A 19,561-nucleotide genomic window follows, 5' to 3' on the forward strand; every position below is an offset into this window, starting at 1 on the left:
AAACCTTATAAATAAATGGATATATATATATGTATGCATGACTAATGTTTTTTGTTTATAAGTTCTGATGGCAAGGTAAATATTAAAAGAATTTGATGTAGAAAAAAGTAATCTAAAAAGTGCTTCTTTTAATATTCAATACTACCTTTTTCATATGACAAAACTTACAGTTCATTGGCAAGTTAACAATAAATCTGAATGTCACTTCTTTAGGAATCTGAATTCTTAGATCTCTCTTTGTTCTATTGATCTAGAATCACATCACAGAATGTGTCATTTAGAATTTGCTTTTCTCTTTGCTTGTAAGTATTCTGAATTCCTTGCTTGAAGTATTGAGTGACTATATTAGCAAAAATCCTGACAACAGATGTGATTATTGTGTGACTAACCAAGACCAGCAGCAGAAGCTTCACAAAGAATCAATATCCGGCTCTTAGCCACAGAGCTTAAAGAGGCACATGAATATAAAGCAAATCATTGTATAAGAAATAGTTGAAATTAAATGACATGCTGCCCCATAAAATGATCCAAAAATGGAAGCCATGGTTCCATGATAGAAAAAACCAGCAAAACACCAAAGCTTTGAGAAACACATGCACAGACCCGGGAACACCCCCAAATGTATATGTATCTTCCTTTATCCTTAATCAAAGGTTTCTAATTTTCACATTAACTAGCAAAGCCTTGAAAACAATGATTACAACACTTCTTTTTTTTTTTTTTTTTTGAGACGGAGTCTCGCTCTGTCATCCAGGCTGGAGTGCAGTGGCACTATCTTGGCTCACTGCAAGCTCTGCCTCCCAGGTTCACGCCATTCTCCTGCCTCAACCTCCCCAGTAGCTGGGACTACAGGAGACCGCCACCACACCCGGCTAATTTTTTGTATTTTTAGTAGAGACAGGGTTTCACCGTGTTAGCCAGGATGGTCTCGATCTCCTGACCTTGTGATCTGCCCGCCTCGGCCTCCCAAAGTGCTGGGATTACAGGCATGAGTCACCATGCCCGGCCGATTACAATACTTTTAACACTTAACTTACCAAAGTAATTTATTTTTATTAGCTGAAAATGTGAGTCATTTCAGCTGACATTTCTGAAAGCCACATATTGCCTTTTTACTTATTGTTAATTCATTAGACTGACCTTCATGTTGTTTTTAGGGCTGGCTAAGCCATTCCCTAAGCTCTTCCTTTTCATCTTTAACTGATTCTCCTCAGTTCGGGGCATACATACAAGAATACAATGCATTGTTCAGAGAATATAGCATAAACTACTTCCTGATATGATTCTTATGCTACTTGGCCAGCAGTGGTGACAATAGGTAGGGAGCTTTTATAGAAGCATGGTGACCCCTCTTTTGAGATCCTCTATAGCTGGCAGGAATCCTTCTGTCCCTGAACATCACAGCCTGTGTAATATCTTGTGGGCCAAACAAAAGTCAGTAAATGTTTAGTGTCTAGAACTTCTTTTAGATTCAGAATGAATATAAGACAACTGGAAAATAAAACACTATAAACATTTACAAATGCAAAAATGTGTTGGACAAAAACAACAATAAGTGCAAAAAGTTACTGGACAAAAGGGAAAGTGAGGGTAGAAGAACAGAAATAGAGAGAAAGGGACAGAGAGAAAGGGACATTGGCAGAAATGCTCATTATTCATTTCCTCTCATGTCTTTTTCTAAGTAAGCTTTCCTCATTTTTCATTCCCAGAGAATAATTCAATCTCTTTATCTTTTGCCTATGTAAAGTTTAAGGTGGAGGACACCACCACACACCCTAAACCAGACAGCATGGGTCCATTGCTGCTCAAAGGTGAACAGATAAAAGACATAGCTTTTTTTTTTTAAGTATTTTTAACAAGTTAAAAATTATTTTATGTATATTATTAAAAAGTCAAATAACAACAGATTCTGGCAAGGTTATAGAGAAAAGGGAACTCTTATATAGTGCTGGTGAGAATGTAAATTAGTTCAGCCATTGTGGAAAGCAGTTTGGTGATTTCACAAAGAACTTAAAACAGAAACATCATTTGACCCAGCAATCTCATTACTGAGTATATACCCAAAGAAGTATAAATCATTCTACCATAAAGGCACATGCATGCATATACGTTCATCGCAGCACTAGACATGGAATGAAATAAACTATTCACAAAATGAATACCTGTGAATACATGTGAATTAATATGTGAATTCACTATATGCAAAGACATGGACTCAATCTAGATGCCCATCAATGGTAGACTGGATAGAGAATGTGGTACATATATACCATGGAATACTATGCAGACATCAAAAAGAATGAGATCATGTCCTCTGCAGCAACACGGATGGAGCTGGAGACCATTATCCTATGTGAATTAACAGAAACAGAAAACCAAATACCACATGTTCTCACTTGCAAGTGGGAGCTAAACATGGAGTACACATGAATACAAAGAAGGGAACAATAGCCACTGGGGCCTACTTGAGGATGGAAGGTGGGAAGAGGGTGAGGATCAAAAAACTATTTATTGGGTACCATGCTTAGTGCTGGCGTGACAAAGTAATCTGTACACCAAACCCCCAAAACATGTAATTTGCCTATATAACAAACCTCCCTGAAACTAAAAGTTAAAAAAAAATTCAATTATGTAACAGTAAAGAAAATTCATCTATGTAGAAAAATAATCAAAAGATACAGAAAGTTATAAAAAGTAAGAGTCATGGCCATTCCAGCCACTGGTTCTAATTACAGACGATAGCCATATCAACACTTCCTGTGTTTCCTCCCAAACACAGCAACATGTATGTGCCTGTGTTATTACCCACATAGCACCTTACTGTATACTACCTCTAAAAAATGGAAAATGATTACATTCATGTGGTTTTTTGTAAACTTGACAATACTTTTCTGCATCATCATTTTCTAGTCACCCTCCTGCTTCTTCATGGTTGTTTAATGTGCCATTTTAATGGTTCAAAAGTAGTGGTTAATAGTTGTTAAATAATGATTAATATTTTAATGGTTGTTTAAAACAAGGTGTTAGATTGTATGAAAGGCTCTAATCTATTTACTCATTCCACCATTGATGCAAATTTTTAAAGTAATTTGTTGTTTTGTTTGTTTGCTATATACCACTATTTCTGTATCAGTTTACTTCATCATAGCTCTCTAGGTGCTGATGTCAGCACAATCTTATTGTTTTGACATTTTTCTCTAACCATATTGAGACTGTTCTCACAACAAACTATTCACATCTTAAAATACCATCTGGCTTCTCAGGTCCACTTGAGACTGGTGACCTCACTTTTGACCTTGTCCTAAAAATCAACTGGAGTCCATATACCTCATGTACAAACAGCTTTAATAAGCTGCCACTTCCTGTTCCTCTCATCTTCTCTCTACGGCAGGACTCAGAGCATTAACTAACCTAAGGGCCTGGTAGAATGTAAGCTGGAGGTAGAGTAGTTAAAGTCTGTGCATTTTGTACTGGTGCTTTTCCAGTTCGTCTATTGCTAAGAAACAGCAACAGAGGCCAGCTCTAGAGGGTTACAAACTCACTGGAATTATGGCTCCCGGACATGGTGTAGGGAAAGGTGTCCCACTGGGATCAAGCCTAGAATATCGCTGGATCTTGGACAGTGTAGCAAAGGGCAGGACTGGATTTAACATGAAGCCCACCAAACTACATTACTGAAAATTTTGGGTAGTTCACTCAACTAGTCTCATTGACTAGAAGTAAAAATATGTTTTTCTCAATATAACTAGCTTTAAATTTGCCATTAACTGTTGTGGGACCAAGCCACAGAGGAAATGTTTATCCGCAAGACAAAGATAAGCATGAGGATGCCGACAACGGAGGATATTCCTTTTAAGGTCTGTCCTTTGCAAAGTACACACGTACACGCTCACACAACAAACACGCCCTGTCCCCTTTTGCTTGTGTTAACCACTGAGGGCAGATCTCTGAATAATAATACATTTAGTGGGTCCACAAGAGCTGCGTTTCCTCTGCTCCAGAATTCATGCAAGGAGCACGGCTGGGGCTTCTCCACTGTCATTGTTATGGCCTCAAATGAAGGCCTTGTCACCAGGCGGGGGCGGGAAGGCACAGGAGCGCAGCAGCATTGAGAGCATCCGAATTCCCTCCTCTGTCCCTGATTGGTTGAAGAACTGGGGGGGCACCGACCAGCCCCCTGCGGCTCGACTCGCCATTGGCTGAGAAGAGGTGGCAATCAGGGCGGGCCGAGGCGGCTGTTCTCGCTCCAGCTGGATGCTGCCTCCCCGGCCCGGTTGCGCTGTAGCCGCTGCCGCCGCTGCCTGGGTCCCTTCGGCCGTGCCTCTGCGTGGGGGCTGCCTCCCCGGCTCCCGGTGCAGACACCATGGTAAGTGCTCTCAGCCGGGTGCGGCCGGAACCTCAGCCCTCCTCGGCCGGCCTGGCAGCGAGGGAACTGGCCGCGCAGCGGGAGCTTGGCTCGGGGGCCCTGGGAGCTCACTGCCGGCCACGGGAGCAGCCTCACTCCTTGCCCGCGTCCAGGCAGGGGAGGTGGGAACGCCGCGAGTCGTGGCGGGGGCGATCGGTGCCTTTGCTTCCCAGGCGGTTTCGCCGCTCCACACCGCAGCTTCCTGAGCTCGGGAAGGGGAAGTGCGGCGGAGGCGTGGGGTCTTCCCGGCTCTGGCCGGCCCCACCAGTGTGGGAGGCTGAGCGCCAGAGGCAGGGAAGGCTCCGGGTTCGCGTCCCTGCGCTGCCCCCGATGCCCAGCCTCTCCTGGAGCGGTGACAGGTGAGGAGGGTGGGAAGATAGCGTGGGGGTGGGGCGGATGGTGACGGGGAGAATCCACCAGGGATTGGGGGGTTGCGCCCCCACGATCCAAACCCTTTGGTGCATAGTACCCCTAAGGGAGAGGAGTCAGGGGCGGGGTGAAAGGTTAAGCCAGCGCCATGGGAGCAGAGGCAGCAGCCTCGCCCCCAAGCCGCTTCTCAGCTACAGGGGGTCCCTGACGCTCAAGTCTCTCCCTGTCCCCGCAGTACGGATTTGTGAATCACGCCCTGGAGCTGCTGGTGATCCGCAATTACGGCCCCGAGGTGTGGGAAGACATCAAGTAAGTGGCCGGCTCCCCTGGCTGTGGCCCAGGTCGGCGCCCAGTGTGGGAGGCCCCCCCGCGCCTCGCCTGGTCCTCAGCCTGCTGGCCGGGTCGCAGGCGCGCATCCTTGGAGGTGCCTCCGCGCGTCGCTCCCCGCTCGCTGCAGCTGCGCTCCCACGCTCCGGGACTGGAACCAGGAGGGGAGGGGCGGCTGGGGCGGGGCTGCGAGGGCGAGAACCGCGGAAAGGAGCCCCTAGGGGTCATCACGGCTTCCCGACCCGGCCTGAGCGTGGGAACGCGCTGCCGGCGCTCCCAGGCTCAGCAGGCCGGGCAGCTCCCACGCGTGCAGAGCCCCGAGGGACCACACGGGCCTCCGCGAGGTTCCTGCGCCCGGAAGCCTTAGAAATAAACGGAAGACTTTGGCTCCTTTATGATTTACACACCTGGCATAAGTTAGGCCTTTTTGGTATGCTGAAACACGCAGGAGATTATTTCTTGAGCAACAGTGAATTAAGTGCATTTATTCATTTTTAAATAAAGTGAAAATTGGAAGTTTTTCGTTTTCCCCAAATCCCACTGCCCCCCCCCCACCCCCCCTGTTTTTTTCTACTGTGTTGAAGACTTACAGTTCTAGGAGGCATTCTACTTTCAGTCCTGGAGCTTTGAGCCCAGTACTGCGGATGTGAACGGAAATACCACACCCACCTGAGGCTTTAAACCTGTTGGAATGACTGATGGGTCAGCATGTCTGCAGGCAGGTTGACTGTTTCACTCTAATAGAATTCTCTCTCCTTTTCCCTCTCACTCTCATAAAATTTGCATTTAACTTATGGTATAGCTGACCACCACCAACTAGCTACTCCAAAACCATATTTATGGATTTTCATATTAGAGCAACAGTCAGATTATCACATTGTAACAAAGGTGGAAGGAAGGGTTTTCTGGGTGAGCAGATGGGAATACACTGTTATTATTCACTCTGATTTCCTGTACTTACTGATTTCATTTTGTTATTTCAGGTAGGTGAGGCTTCCATGCTGTTTTTCCCTAAGCACATTACAATTATTAGCAATCAATTCTAACAGGCCTTATTATGCAGTTACATGATGGTGATTTCTCATAACTATCTGTTTCCATAGAAATGACCAGGGTTATATATTAAGCATGAAAATGTAACTTTTCTTTCTCCTGGATCTGTTATTACTGAGCATTTCTTTCATGTTTCAGAAACTATTTATATTATCCACAGGGCATATTACCTACATATTATAAACAGAAGCTGAGACTTGTTAATTATGTGGTCGAATCCACTGAGAACATAGGCACCAAAAGTTACTTTGGGATTTGAATTTTGTGGCCATCTTAATACCATTATAATTTTTATTTTGCTTAGTAGACAGATATCAAGAAGGCAGACATCAAATAAAGATTGTTAACAGTATAACTTAACTACCGAATTATTTTTAAGCCACTTCCTTTGTAAATTTATAAATGCTATATATATATATATATATATATCCTCCATATGATGCTTTTGCACCTGTAAGATAGAAATTCCCAAATTTGCTGGTAGATATGCTATGACAATGAATATGCTTAGAATTTTTAGAGCAGAATACAAGATGGCTATTATGATTAAACAGTCATTATGTAATTTAATCAGATTTAGATTGTATATCCTAGCCATTATCAGTTTAGATCACTGTTAAATACAGAGATGAAAAATAATACTTTATAGAGTAATGTATCAGACATTTTAAAAAGTTAAAATTATCAAGAGATTTGTTTATATTGCTCATATTTTCCCAGAGAAAGTCCAAATATGTAAAGATTCAATTGATGAGAATTTAACTCTGCAAAATCAAGCTGAGAATATTGTTCCATTCTACTTTTAAAAAATATTTATTAACTTACTAATTTATCTTTAAGTAGCTTCCAACAGTATTCATAATTTGTCTAGAGGATAAAAATTCCAATCATCCACAACATAATTTTTCTGGTAAAAATAAAACAAGTTAGATTGGTCTTTTCTTAAATAAAATTGCCTCAAGGTTATGCCCCTGCAAGGGAAAAACTGTTATTCACACTGTTGTTAGTAATCCAGGTGTTAGTGTGGATTCTTTATTTGTCTAGGCATCTTTTGGTGGACCCCAGCTGATCTTGGGTGTGGTTTAGTGTCTGGGCTAGAGAACATGGTTGAACTTTCTGCACTGAGGGGATTAAAGCTGCTCCTTGGTTTCCAACCCAATACCCCTGAGTAATTACTAAATGCTCCCTGGGAGAGCATTTGCTTTCCACAGAAAAGAATCTTGCTGCCTGGGGAGAGGGGAGGAGAACCTGGAGGAGTGTAATTGAAAAATACTCCTTGGGTGATTCTGGTTCCTCCTCTCCTCCCTACCCTCTGCTTCAGGGAATATTACAGCAGTCATTGGTCCAAGATGCTTTCAGTTTTAACTTTTATAAGAAATTGAATATAGGAGGAAAAAATTTTTTTTTGTCTCAGTAAGTACCGAACTCTTATTTTTTCTTTTGGTCTTTGAGAAACTATCTAAATTGATGTTTATACAAATTTACATTATACTTTTTTGCTTCACTGGGAAATGGCCATCCATCCTTCATGAGAAAGGATGAGAAAAGATGCCAAACATTTAATGACAAATAAAACCCTAAGTAACAGATTCCAGACAGCAGACAGAAAATTCTAAGTGGATAAGGGCCAAAAATGCTTCATTGTAAACTCAGTATCCACTTACACTCTTACCAACAATATAACCATTTCACAAAAGCTTTAAATTCCTCTTAACAAGAAGAAAAATTGTCTAGACCAAGGGCCAGCAAACTTTCTCTTAAAGGGCCAGATAGTAAATGTTTTAGGTGTTGCAGGCCAAGGTAAAATTGAGGATATTATGTAGGAATCAATATAACTATTAAAATGTAACCACTTAAAAATATTAAAACCCTTGTTAACTCTTGGACCAGGAAAACGCAAACAAACAACCAAACCAGACAAAGTGGGCTACATGTGATCCATGGGCTATAGTTTGCTGACCTCTGATTTAGACCATAACCAACGTGAAAAAGCAAAAGAGACCTTTGAATCTATTTCAAAGTTTGTTTTGTTGATTTCCATTCAACATTCAGATAGTCCTTTTAAGAGGCTATGATTTCTAAGTAATGACAAAAATAAATTACCAGGGTAGAAAGTAAATAAAATTAGGAGTGATATATCCTAGAAAAGCACTTAAGTACTTGATTTCCCATCTCTGTTATCCTTCCATCAGCCCTGACTAAACTCATCGTTGCGTCAAATTACTGGGTTTAATTTTAGATTTTTTTTTCTTCTTTCTTTCCTTATTTTTTCTGGGTGGCGGCAGAGGGGAGCAGTTAGAGACAGGTCTTGCCGTGTGCCCAAGCTGGTCTCAAACTCTTGTCATCAAGTGATCCTCTTGACTCCGCCTCCCAAAGTATTGGATTATATGCACCACCACACCCAGCCCAATTTTAGATTTTCTAACCTCATGGAAACATACAAATTATGAAGATAGATCCAAAACACTGAAAAATCCCAAATGATTAAAAGTCTGTAAAAAAAAGTACGCTGTCCTGACTTAAGTAAATCAGATAAAACGTTTATCTTTAATGAGCATAGTCAGTGTTTTAGGCACTGAGGATAGAAAAGCAATGATGTAATCCTTGCCTTCAAAAAAAAATTCTAGAGATTTCATGATATTTTAGTCTTATTATTTTGTTTTTATTTTCTTGCCTGTAACTCAAATACGGGAACCTTTTGTCTGTTGGATAGCATATATTTCCAGTTTTGAAATTAATGTGTCTTGTTAAACTTGCTAATCACAAATTAATCATTATTGTTCAAATAAGGAAACACCTTGTTATAAACTAGTTATGGGACTTTCCAAGTTGCCTAAACTTTGCAAGCTTCCATTGCATAAAGGAAAAAATAATACTTTATAGAGTTGATGTAATGCATTGAATAATGTCTGCAAAATGCTTAACATAGTTCTTGACAATAGCTTAATAAATGAGGTTTTTTTATTTTACTCTAGAATCAGAGCTTTTAAATTTTCCATTCCCCAATGTACTTGAAAGATATTAAGCCCTCCTTTAAAAAATATTATTGCAGTCTATATTCTATCAGTCTAAATTTTTTTTATCACTCTAGGATAAGTAATCATCATCATCATCATTTTTCATTATTTTGTTTTGAAATGCAACATATGCTCTTAATATCCATTGTATCAAAGCAAATTAAAACAAACAAAAGAGCACATCACCATATTTTGCCATGTTTGTTCAGATTTTCATATTTATGAAGGTGTGATTTAAACTTCTATACCTTTCTGTAGACCTGCTTAAGTAGGAATGAGCCTATGTATGTTTTAAAGTAGTAAGGATACTTTATATTATAAAGCAATTTCAAATTTCCAAAGTTTTGTTCTCTCTATAATTTTGGTTGACTGTTACAACATCCATTTGAAACAGGAAAGGACTTTACAGCTCAATTTTTTTTAATAACAGAGTTGATTTTCCAAGAGGTTAATTCCCATATGTAATTACTTACTGTCCCAGAGAATTACATATAGGAAACTGAAAAGTCAGAACTTCAGCCCTTGTTCTTCTGTTGCCAGGTTTAATGCTTCTTTTAAGATATAACTGTGAAATAGGAACTAATGTAGTATACATACAAAAATGAAACTACATTTATTTTCTTACCCAGAAACTTCTTCAGTACAAATAAACACATTAATATACAGACTAAGGAAATAAGTAAACCAGATCATTGTTAGGATCAGGATCCTTTTCTGTAGAAAGATCTGCCAGTTAGCCTGAAATACAGAGGAAGGCATTGCATTGTATTGTATGTTGGCTGATAAACTTACTAATGTTTGAAGTTATCTTTTGCAGCTGGAACTGGATGCCCGAGTGTATACTCCATCACATACCTGCTATTGAGCTCTTTGCATAGAGCTCTTCCAGAACCTGGACCATGTCTGTGAGCAGCATGGCAGGCACCTAGGTGATAAGGCGGGTCATCACGTGATCTCAGGGGGTGTGTGGGTGTTTCTTTTGAGTTTTATTTTGGTTCTGATGATCTGAGGTATCCCCCAGAAATCAAGCTGGGTCTTGGAGTCTTTATTTTCCTTGAATTCTGTGATTTTTGAGAATTAAAAAAAAATCAGAGGAGTACATCATTTAATTTGGTGTGTCGGAAGGATCTTTGCACATTACAGTGAGCATCAGAAATCAGAAAATCTGTATTCTCACTCTTAATGTACCCAGATCTAGTTTTGACAGACATTTACTAAGCATTGTTACGATTTGCAAGAAAAATGTCCTTTCTACTTCCTTGCCTTTCTCCAGAATAAGGGGCTCTAGCAAATGTTTCTCTTTAATGTGTTGGAAAGCTATAGTTATGGGTTGATGCTGCGCAGACATCAACAGGAAAACACACTTAAGGAAATGAATGCTATAAAGAAATCTAACTGGCTAGATCCGAGGGTGACAGTTCAGCAGACGTGAGTACTTACAGCTTTTTCATTCTCTCCTTTGCCTCCTTGTTCATTAAAGTGGAAATGGTGGGAGAAAAAAATGTCTTTATTGTTGATATCTAGCAAAATGAAGCATCTTTTTCTGTGTCAAACTATATCAAAAGATAGTGAAGTTAAAGTGGATTTTATCCCATGTAAAAGACATTCTGAAGTATTTATTGGACCTCCTTGTTACTGTGGCTTTGGTTCTGTTGCATATTCTGGTCTATTTCCCCTTCATTGTTGAATCATGAAATACGAAATTGTTAACTTTATTGAAATTCTTTGTGGTCAATCTTCAGATAACCCAACATGAAAACCTTTCACTCAACTTGTCCTACATACCCTAAGCATTCCAGCCCCATGGGCCTGTTTTTAGTTTCTCAGCCATACTGAGCCTTAAATGTGTCCGTTTAACAGCTGCGCTTGCTGTGGTCTCCTTTTCTTCACCCTCCCCAACCCTCCTGTAAATGTAAACACCTCTCAGCTTTGAGATGTCAGAACAAACGTCACTTCTTAAGGGAACCTTCTCTCACATCTAAACTTTTCCCTTTCCTTCATAGTGCTGTAATGCAAGAGTTTGTACTTAAGTATTTTTACTACTGATTAATGTCTATCCTCCATGACTCTAGCCTCCATAACTCTTTCTAGAGTGCTCTCTCTCTCCCTCTCTGTATATATTCAATAAAATATCAGGCTCTCTTTCTGTAATAAAAATATGGATGTTTATATGTGAATGAAGTATCTTTCACATTTTTCATTTCCAAAGAATAGAGCACACACATATTTTTATCAAAGATTCTTTTCTGCAACCAGAATTTATGTCAGCATGGTGACATCTTCAACTACTATTTCAATATAAGATGTTTTCAAATAGACATTTCTTTTTCTCCCAGATTTATTGAGATATAATTGACAAATAAAAGTTGTATATATTTAAGGTGCACAACTTCATGTTTTGATGCACATATACGTTGTGAAATAATCACTGTAATCAAGCCAATTGCCATATTCATCACCTCACATAGGTACCCTCTTTTTTTGTAGTGAGAACACTTAAGACCTACTCTCTTAACAAATTTCAAGTATTCATTATAGTATTGCTAACTGTAATTGTTCGTTATAATTGTTAATAGTGACATTGCTGTGCAAAATAAACATTTCTTATATCAGCAAAGGCAGAAGATAGAGCAATATAGCAATACATAACAGCAATTCCTTTTGGAAGAGTCAGAGTTCTTTTATGTTTTCTCATGTCATGTGGCTATATTGGAAGGACTAAGAACTCTATTGTTAGAATGGCAATTTCATATGTCAAAAGACAATTACTAGATTGGATTCAAGACATGATTGAATCCTTTAGCAAGTGTCTAAAAGGCAGGGATGTGTGGTGCTGGTTAAAGTCAGTGTCATGGACTGTAGCTCAGTGTTTAGAATACTGAAATTAAATTTGAAAACCAGATGGGCTCTCACCATGTCATGCTATTTCGAATGTAATATGTCACGTATATTAAACACATACTTTATGGTTCTGCAGTCACAGTCCTACATGCTTTATACTCATTATCTCAGTTAATCCTCATTACCACCACAGAAAATAGATTCCTTCATTATCCTCATTTTGCAAATAAGAGAATAGAGGCTTAAAAAAAAGCCTGCCTCAAACACTCAGCCATTAATTATTAGAGCTGGGATTTGAACACAGATAAAGTTGTAATTACCATGTTGTATGTTTTCCTCCAAAGACAAAGACCTATAACCTTCTTCTGTCCAAAGACAACCAATTTAGCAAGGACATGGGCAATGTTTATGTGTTTTAGTACTGCCTGCTGCTTTTTCTTTTTTCTTGGAATGCTCAAGCATGCGTACAGGTGATTTTTGACAATAATATTTTTAAAGGTGAATTGACATGAAGCGTACACACAAGTGTCTAAGTAAATTCATTTGTCTGTTAAAGCTGCTGAAAATGTCTCAGCAGCTCAAATGAAGATTTGTAAGTTTTGTGGATATGTTTTCAAAATTGGAGACATTGCGATTAAGGGTCTCTTGTTTCAGGCTGGTCACAGAAAGAAACATGCAATTATGTATCAAGACTGTTGTTGTTTCCCCTAAAACTAAGGTATGGGTGTCACTCAGGAGAGCATTTATGGTTACTGTTTACAGTGCTTGGATGAGTGAGTGAACACACTGACATGAAAGGGCTGACCTTTACTAACTAAAAGGGGGTTCAGGCAGGAAGTCGTTACCGGATTTAAAGAGCCTATCTCCCCACTTGGCAGCTCCCTCAAGCTAGAGTCTCTCCTTTGGGGTTCAGGCTTACTGAGAATCATTAGATTAGGCTATTGAAAATTCAGAGGCTATTCATGCTTCACAGCCACTTAGAAAAAAGCAATATAAAGTGTTACTTTTTTAGATGTTATGTATAGTTACTGTCCACAGTTTATAGTGGGAGATTTTAGTTTTAATAATGGGGGGCAATGCAACATTATGGTACCATTTCAGCTCACTACAACGGACTGTTCTAGGATTTATTATCAAAACGACATCTACATACTGTTTTTTAATACAGCATGTGTTCTGATAATGTTGTTTATGGGATCAATAGTATCTTGGAGCTGTCATTGGTCAGTTTGATTGCTTGATCCTGATTGACCTTTTCTGCCCAAGAGCAGACCTTGTGTTGAGATTATGTTTTCAACATGCCTGTGTTCAGGCTCTCCCATTTCAAAATACTCCATGGGAAACTTCTTTAACTGAAATACAGCAGTCTTGTCATATTCTTAACTTACTCTAAAAATGTACAGTAGCAGCAGCTCAGGGTCAGAATATGAATTCAGTTTTTCTGTGTTCACATATTGTAGGTAAGGAATATCTCCTTGTATGTGAAGTTATGAGAAATGTTACCTGGACATTTTGGACAAATTGTATACCTAGTTTTAAAAAATAAATAATAAAAAATATTCTTTATTTTGAAAGCAAATGATGGACTTTTGTTAGTAATGTTTGATTGCTTGTTTTTTTTTTTTTTTGTAGGGAGCTTGGAAACGTGGGGAAATTGATTTCATTAATTCATTCACTAATTTTTAAACATGTATACCTTTATTAAGCACATATGCAATTCCAGGCACCTGGGTTAGGCACCAGTAATTACATTAAAGAAAAAAATCCCAACTTACCAAACACCACCACTATAAAAATACCAACTACCTCTTTGTGAAAAGGTAATTAGTATAAATAAAGGATCTGCTTAAATTTCAACAAATAAGAGTAAGTAGGAAGTTGATTGCTATTGGGAAACTATTTCACTTATACGTATTCAACTTCTAAACAGTTATTGTGGCTACAGGTACAAAGAATGTGATTATTTCTGATATTGTTGCCAGGTGAGAATTTGATCTTTATTTTTAAAGCTCTTAGGGGAGACAGAGCTTGTTTGTTTCTTGGCTATTTTAGTTTGTAAATTCTATCAGCAAATCTGCATACTAAGTGCACGTTAATTATTTGATTCTGACTAAAAATGACTAAGATTTTGTTGTCATTCTTCCCTTCTTTTCTTCCACTTGCCATTTCCTCTTTCTCCTTTTTCCCTTCTTCCTTCATCTTCTCCAACTACTATAACTTACCAGTTAGAGGAAGTATCAGGCATTAAGTGCGCGAGAAGTACTACCCTGAGGTTTTTGCATAGATTAATTCTGCTAACCCACACAATGACCGGAGGTAACTGCTGCCTGTTTTACAGACGAGGAAATGAAACAACAAGAGTTGAATCTGCCCAAACTGCACATAGGATTGGCTTAGTCGTTTATTTTCCATACTGTGTAAGGAAAGACTTTGACTTATGACACAGATGAAACCAAGGGAGTTTCTCTTTATCTAGGTTTACTTGTTAGCTGATGAAAGTGCTTTTAAACTTGAACCTCTCTAAATATTTATTATTGTCTGCTGACCTCTTTCATTGAGTAATTCACTGAATAGAAAAATTTAATGCTTAAGCCAAGCAGAGTCATCGGGTATGTAAATATGGCAAGTCAGAGTATTTGAAAATAGTGAAAGACTGTGTTCACTTGGGATTCAGTAGGGCTTTTAAAAATAAAAATGATAATAGTAAGCAGCAACAGAATGTAATACAAACTAGGATGCATGAAGATTGCAGTGCCGTTGGTTATTATTTGATAGATGAGCACTCTTGAACACAGTTTAATCCAATTTACTTATAGTTTATATGATGTTTTTTGTCATCTAAGAAGCATTGAAAAAAATGACAGTATGTCCAAAATTTTCATAAAAATATTAAATTGTGGTTCTTAGAGAAACCTGTGGTTTTTCTCACATGTAAAATAAGTATAATTTAAATAATAAGGAAATTGCATAATTTCCCTGTTATGTAATTATATAATTACATAATAATAATAGTGTATATATAATGCAACAATTTAAACAAAATTGGAGCTCAAAAAATAGTTCTGAAAGAATGAATAAGTCTATAAAATTTGGTAAATGTACTTGGCTGAATTTGGATAATTTAAGCCCATATAAATTCTACTTGTCACAAAAATAAATTTTAAATTATTAGAAGTATTATTCTTGCCTTTGCTTTTGAGGAAAGAACTTAAAAGTTATGGGATAGCAAAGTGGGGGATGCAGAATTATGAGGTAATATTACTTGAATTATGTAAATTGTTTATGTAATCTAAATATTAGCTTACTTCCTAACTTTTCTTAAGTGTACTGGTCGCCCTCTGTGACTTCAGGTAGCAGATGAAAAAACAGCTCTAAAGCTAAGGAGAGAAAGAAGCATGCAGTGTGGGAAGGGAAGCCATTAAAACTTTCTTGAAAGAACAGTGGCAGCTATAATTTGCAGAGTGCTGGGAAATGGTTATTATCACATCTCTGTGCTTTCTGGAGGCTAAAACATTCAACAGCATGAAGTCTGATTATATACAAATTTACCTAAAAGTTAGAAGAAAAGTTGTATTGAGAATTGAGACACAACAGAGAAGGCCTTGTTGATTCAAAATTTCTACTAGCTTCAAAGGCCATATTATCTGAAATTAATTCTCTTAGTTATTACTCCTTCTTCACTGTATATTCTCCATCTCAGTTTAGTGTATTAAACTGCTTCATACTAAAGAGTTTGTGATACCTCCAATTAACTTTTGCAATATTTCCAATTAGCTTTTCCCCTGAAAGGAAAGAAGATGAAGAATAGGCTAGAGAAGGAAAGGAAGTGGCCCCAGAAAGGTTAGCTATAAGGTGGTAAGGACGGAGGTTTCCTGCTCAAGTCCTTGCTCAGACGTCACTGTCCCCATGAAGCCTACCATGAACACGTATGTATATTATCCTCATATGTATACTGCATCCAGCCCCTTCCTCTTGCATTTCCACTTTCATGTCTTTATCCAGAGCTACCTCTTCCTATAGCATCTATTGCTTCATAACATATTATATCATTTTGCTATATATCATGTTTATTGCTTATTACTTGTATCTGTCAGCTAAAATATAAGCTTTATGAGGGCAGGGATCTTTACCTCTTTTGTTTATTGATATATTAAAAGTGCTTAGAAAAGTGCTGGGACATAATAGGCATCCAAATATTTGTGGTAAAGCTCTTCCATCAGAAAAAAAGAAAAAGAAAAAGGGTAGCCCCACATTCCCAAAGATGTAAATAGAGTCCTAAGTACTTTGAATAATTCAAAGGAATTCAGAGTGAAATTTTTAAAAGAAGATTATTATTTCCTTCCATGTACTACTGTTTAATTTCTATTTCAGTCCCCACCGGGGAGCACTGACACTGGTCATTTCAGGAAGTAAAGTTTCGATGATAAGGGAGCTTATTTTAATAAAGAGGGAGAAAGGAAAGGAGCAATGCATTGACCCATGGTTAGGGAGTTTCTGAGGAAATGGCTGTTCCCCTATTTTATGCAGAGGGACTGTGGATTCTGCTTGTACCTTGTTTATTTATGGGTTACTAGAGATTGGTGAATGTTTCAAATAAACTGAGTTTATTACAGAAATTTATGTGATTTGATTTATTCCAATTGGAAGAAACAGAATGGTGAAAATATGAATAAATTTCTACCTTATTGTATCTTTAATTAGAATATTCTGTCAGAGTCTCCAAAATTTTAATCTATAGATCAGTGTTGTTTCATAATAAACTGTTAATAGCAAAGTGACAAAACATAAGATATTCGTATCTGTCAAACCATTTATCCCATTCCTAAGAGTTTTTTCTATTTTTACATAGAAGTGTAAGAAGCTACAAAGATATTCATCACATTTTTTATACTTGTGGAAAAAATAAAAACATCTAACTACCTACTAAGACTTCAATACGTCTACAATGCAATTTTATGCAGCCATGGTATAGAAGTATAATTATGATATGAAAAGATGTCCATCAAATATTCACTCAAATGAGGAGGTTTTAAAGCAGTATGTTCTATATATAAGTATATTCAAGCATGAACAACTTGAAAATTATACTAGCAGTGATTATCTCAGGGTAGTGGAGGCTTATTTTCTCTTTTTAGTTTTTCCTTTCCTGTACTTTATATATATTTTTACAATTAGAAATTAGAATGCAGAAAATATATAGTAGCATTTATCAGAGGATAAGACAATGTTTGTGTATTACGTTTTCATAACTTTTTGATATCTCACTGACTTTTGGTATTAAAAAGACTTGAGGTCTTTGAAGAGTTGTGTTGCTTTTGTTTAACAGCTGTTTATGTTTGGAAAAAGGGAGAAGAATTTCATATTTTATGTACAGTGCTATAATTGAGTAGACATGGGGAGTGCTATACTCACTGGGAATATGTATAGTGCTTTAACTGCTTAGAATATACTTTTGTACACTTTATCTCTTTACTGTCGTGAAAGGTGAATTATCTGTTGCTTCCACTTCAGAAAAGAGAGGTTTTGTTTGTTTGTTTGTTAGCTAAGTCAGGATCTGGCTCTGTTGCCCAGGCTGAAATGCAGTGGCCAGATCAAGCCTCACTGAGGCCTCAACTCCCGAGGCGCGAGCAAGGTTCTCCCACCTCAGCCTCCCAAGTAGCTGGGACTACAGACTTGTGCCACCACGCCTGCCTAATTTTTTTTTTTATTTCTAGGAGAGAAGAGGTCTCGGTATGTCGCCCAGGCTGTTCTCAAATTCCTCAGCTCAACGGATCCTCCCACCTGGGCTTCCCAAAGTGTTAGGATTACAGGCGTGAGCCAACCTGCCCGGCTAGAAAAGAGAGATTTTAATGCTAATGTGCTTTATGTGATTTGCTCAGGTTCATTTAGCTGGTAAATCCTGGGCTCTGAAATGCAGATCTCTGTGCTTACCGAAAACATGCTTTAAAAAAAAAGTTATGAATAAATGCAGGCAAATAAATTATATGCTCTGAAGAACAGAGGATGTTTTTAAGACTATCTGCATACTAAGGTATGGATATAAGACATACCACCATTTGGAATTTTTCCCTTGAGCATACACAGATACAGTCATGAGTGGCAGCTGTGATAGCACAGCTTCTGAAGGAGAGAAAGCGACTAAGGACTGCCCTGACAGTATTTAAGGAGTTATTTGAGCTGCTGTGTTGCAAGTTCACCTAATCAGAGTGGCTAGTTTCCTTTGTATTCTCTTGGCAACGTACAGGGATTCCGATGAATTGGATTGAGAGTAAGAGGTTGACATCCGAGCTGCATGTATTTTTGTGAAGTTAACATTGGCAATGATATCTGGAACTTAGTTCTCTTCTACAGTTGGCCATGTGGGTTTTTTTATTTACATACATTTATGAGGTACAGGTGCAATTTTGTTACATGCATAGTAGGTGGCAATGTTTTGAACAATGGATTTCACCTCTCCTTTGAATGCTTGTTTGAGAAAAGTAATTCAAATCCTATCTAAATAAATACATTTATATAATCATGACAACTTTTAAAAACATTTATAATTTTCTTTCACTAGTACTGTGTATGTTTTGAGCTACTGTGTTTAACAAGCTAAGGATATATTTGAAGATTTTATCAGTCCACTTGGCATCTCAAACTTAATATGTTGAAAACATAGCTCTTGACCTTGACCCCCTATCCGCCTCCAACAAGTCTTTCCCAATTCAGCTACTGGTGACAACATCCTTTTAGTTGCTTAGACCAAAAACCTCAGTGTCCTCCTTGAGTCCTCTCTTTTCACACCCTGCGTCCAATCCATAGCAAATCATGCTGAATTTACCTTTAGAATATATATGAGTTTGAGGCACTTCTTACCTGCTCCACGGGTTCACACCTTTCTCCTGCCTCAGCCTCCAGAGTAGCTGGGACTACAGGCGCCTGCCACCATGCCAGGCTAATTTTTTGTATTTTTAGCAGAGATGGGGTTTCACCGTGTTAGCCAGGATGGTCTTGATCTCCTGACCTCATGATCCGTCAGTCCCCGCTTCTCAAAGTGCTGGGATTACAGGCGTGAGCCACCGCGCCCAGCCCAACACTTCTTACCTGAATGTTGGCAGCAGCCTCCTAACTGGTCTCCCTCCTCTGTCTTGTACCCTTTAGTCTATTTTCAATACAGTAGCCAGGTGAATCCCTTCAACCTAGATCAGTTTATATCATCACTCATGTTACAAGTGCTCAAGTCCTTCACCTCTTTCAAGTAAATGGCAGTTACCCCAATGTCCAACCAGGCCAAGCACTGTAGCCTCATATTACCTCTCCCACCCGTTCCCTGATAGCTACTTGTCCCGCTCCTCTGTTCCAGCCACATTGGCCTCTGCTGTCCTCCGACACCCCAGGCAGGCTCCTGCCTCGCCCTTTGCACTTGCTCTTCCCTCTGCCCAGAACACAAGCTCTCTAAATTGCTCGTGGCTCACTCTCAGAGCTCCTTCAGACTTTATTCAAATGCCAGCTTCTCAGTGAGGCCTTCCTGGCTGTTGTACTTGAGCTCTCCACTGCTCTACTCTGC

General features: G+C 38.7%; 1 protein-coding gene across 7 annotated transcripts in view; it reads left to right on the forward strand.

The window, feature by feature from the left end:
- Window positions 1–4,195: 4,195 nt before the first annotated feature.
- The window catches only part of GUCY1B1 (guanylate cyclase 1 soluble subunit beta 1), a 48,079-nt gene continuing 32,713 nt past the window's right edge, over window positions 4,196–19,561 (forward strand). For 3 of the 7 annotated variants that reach the window (XR_004031049.1, XM_003257879.2, XM_030816263.1), the window contains exons 1-2: window positions 4,196–4,366; window positions 5,010–5,083. Coding sequence is in view for 2 of the 7 variants with exons in the window: in XM_003257879.2 (XP_003257927.1) it covers window positions 4,364–4,366; window positions 5,010–5,083 (77 nt within the window). In the remaining 5 variants the exon portion in view is untranslated. Of the gene's footprint in view, window positions 4,367–4,575; window positions 4,765–5,009; window positions 5,084–19,561 lie in introns of those variants that run through there. The other 4 variants (XM_030816266.1, XM_030816264.1, XM_003257881.3 and 1 more) reach the window with 2 other exon arrangements.

The sequence above is a fragment of the Nomascus leucogenys genome, chromosome 7b, assembly GCF_006542625.1.
Source record: "Nomascus leucogenys isolate Asia chromosome 7b, Asia_NLE_v1, whole genome shotgun sequence".
Classification (NCBI taxonomy): domain Eukaryota; kingdom Metazoa; phylum Chordata; class Mammalia; order Primates; family Hylobatidae; genus Nomascus; species Nomascus leucogenys.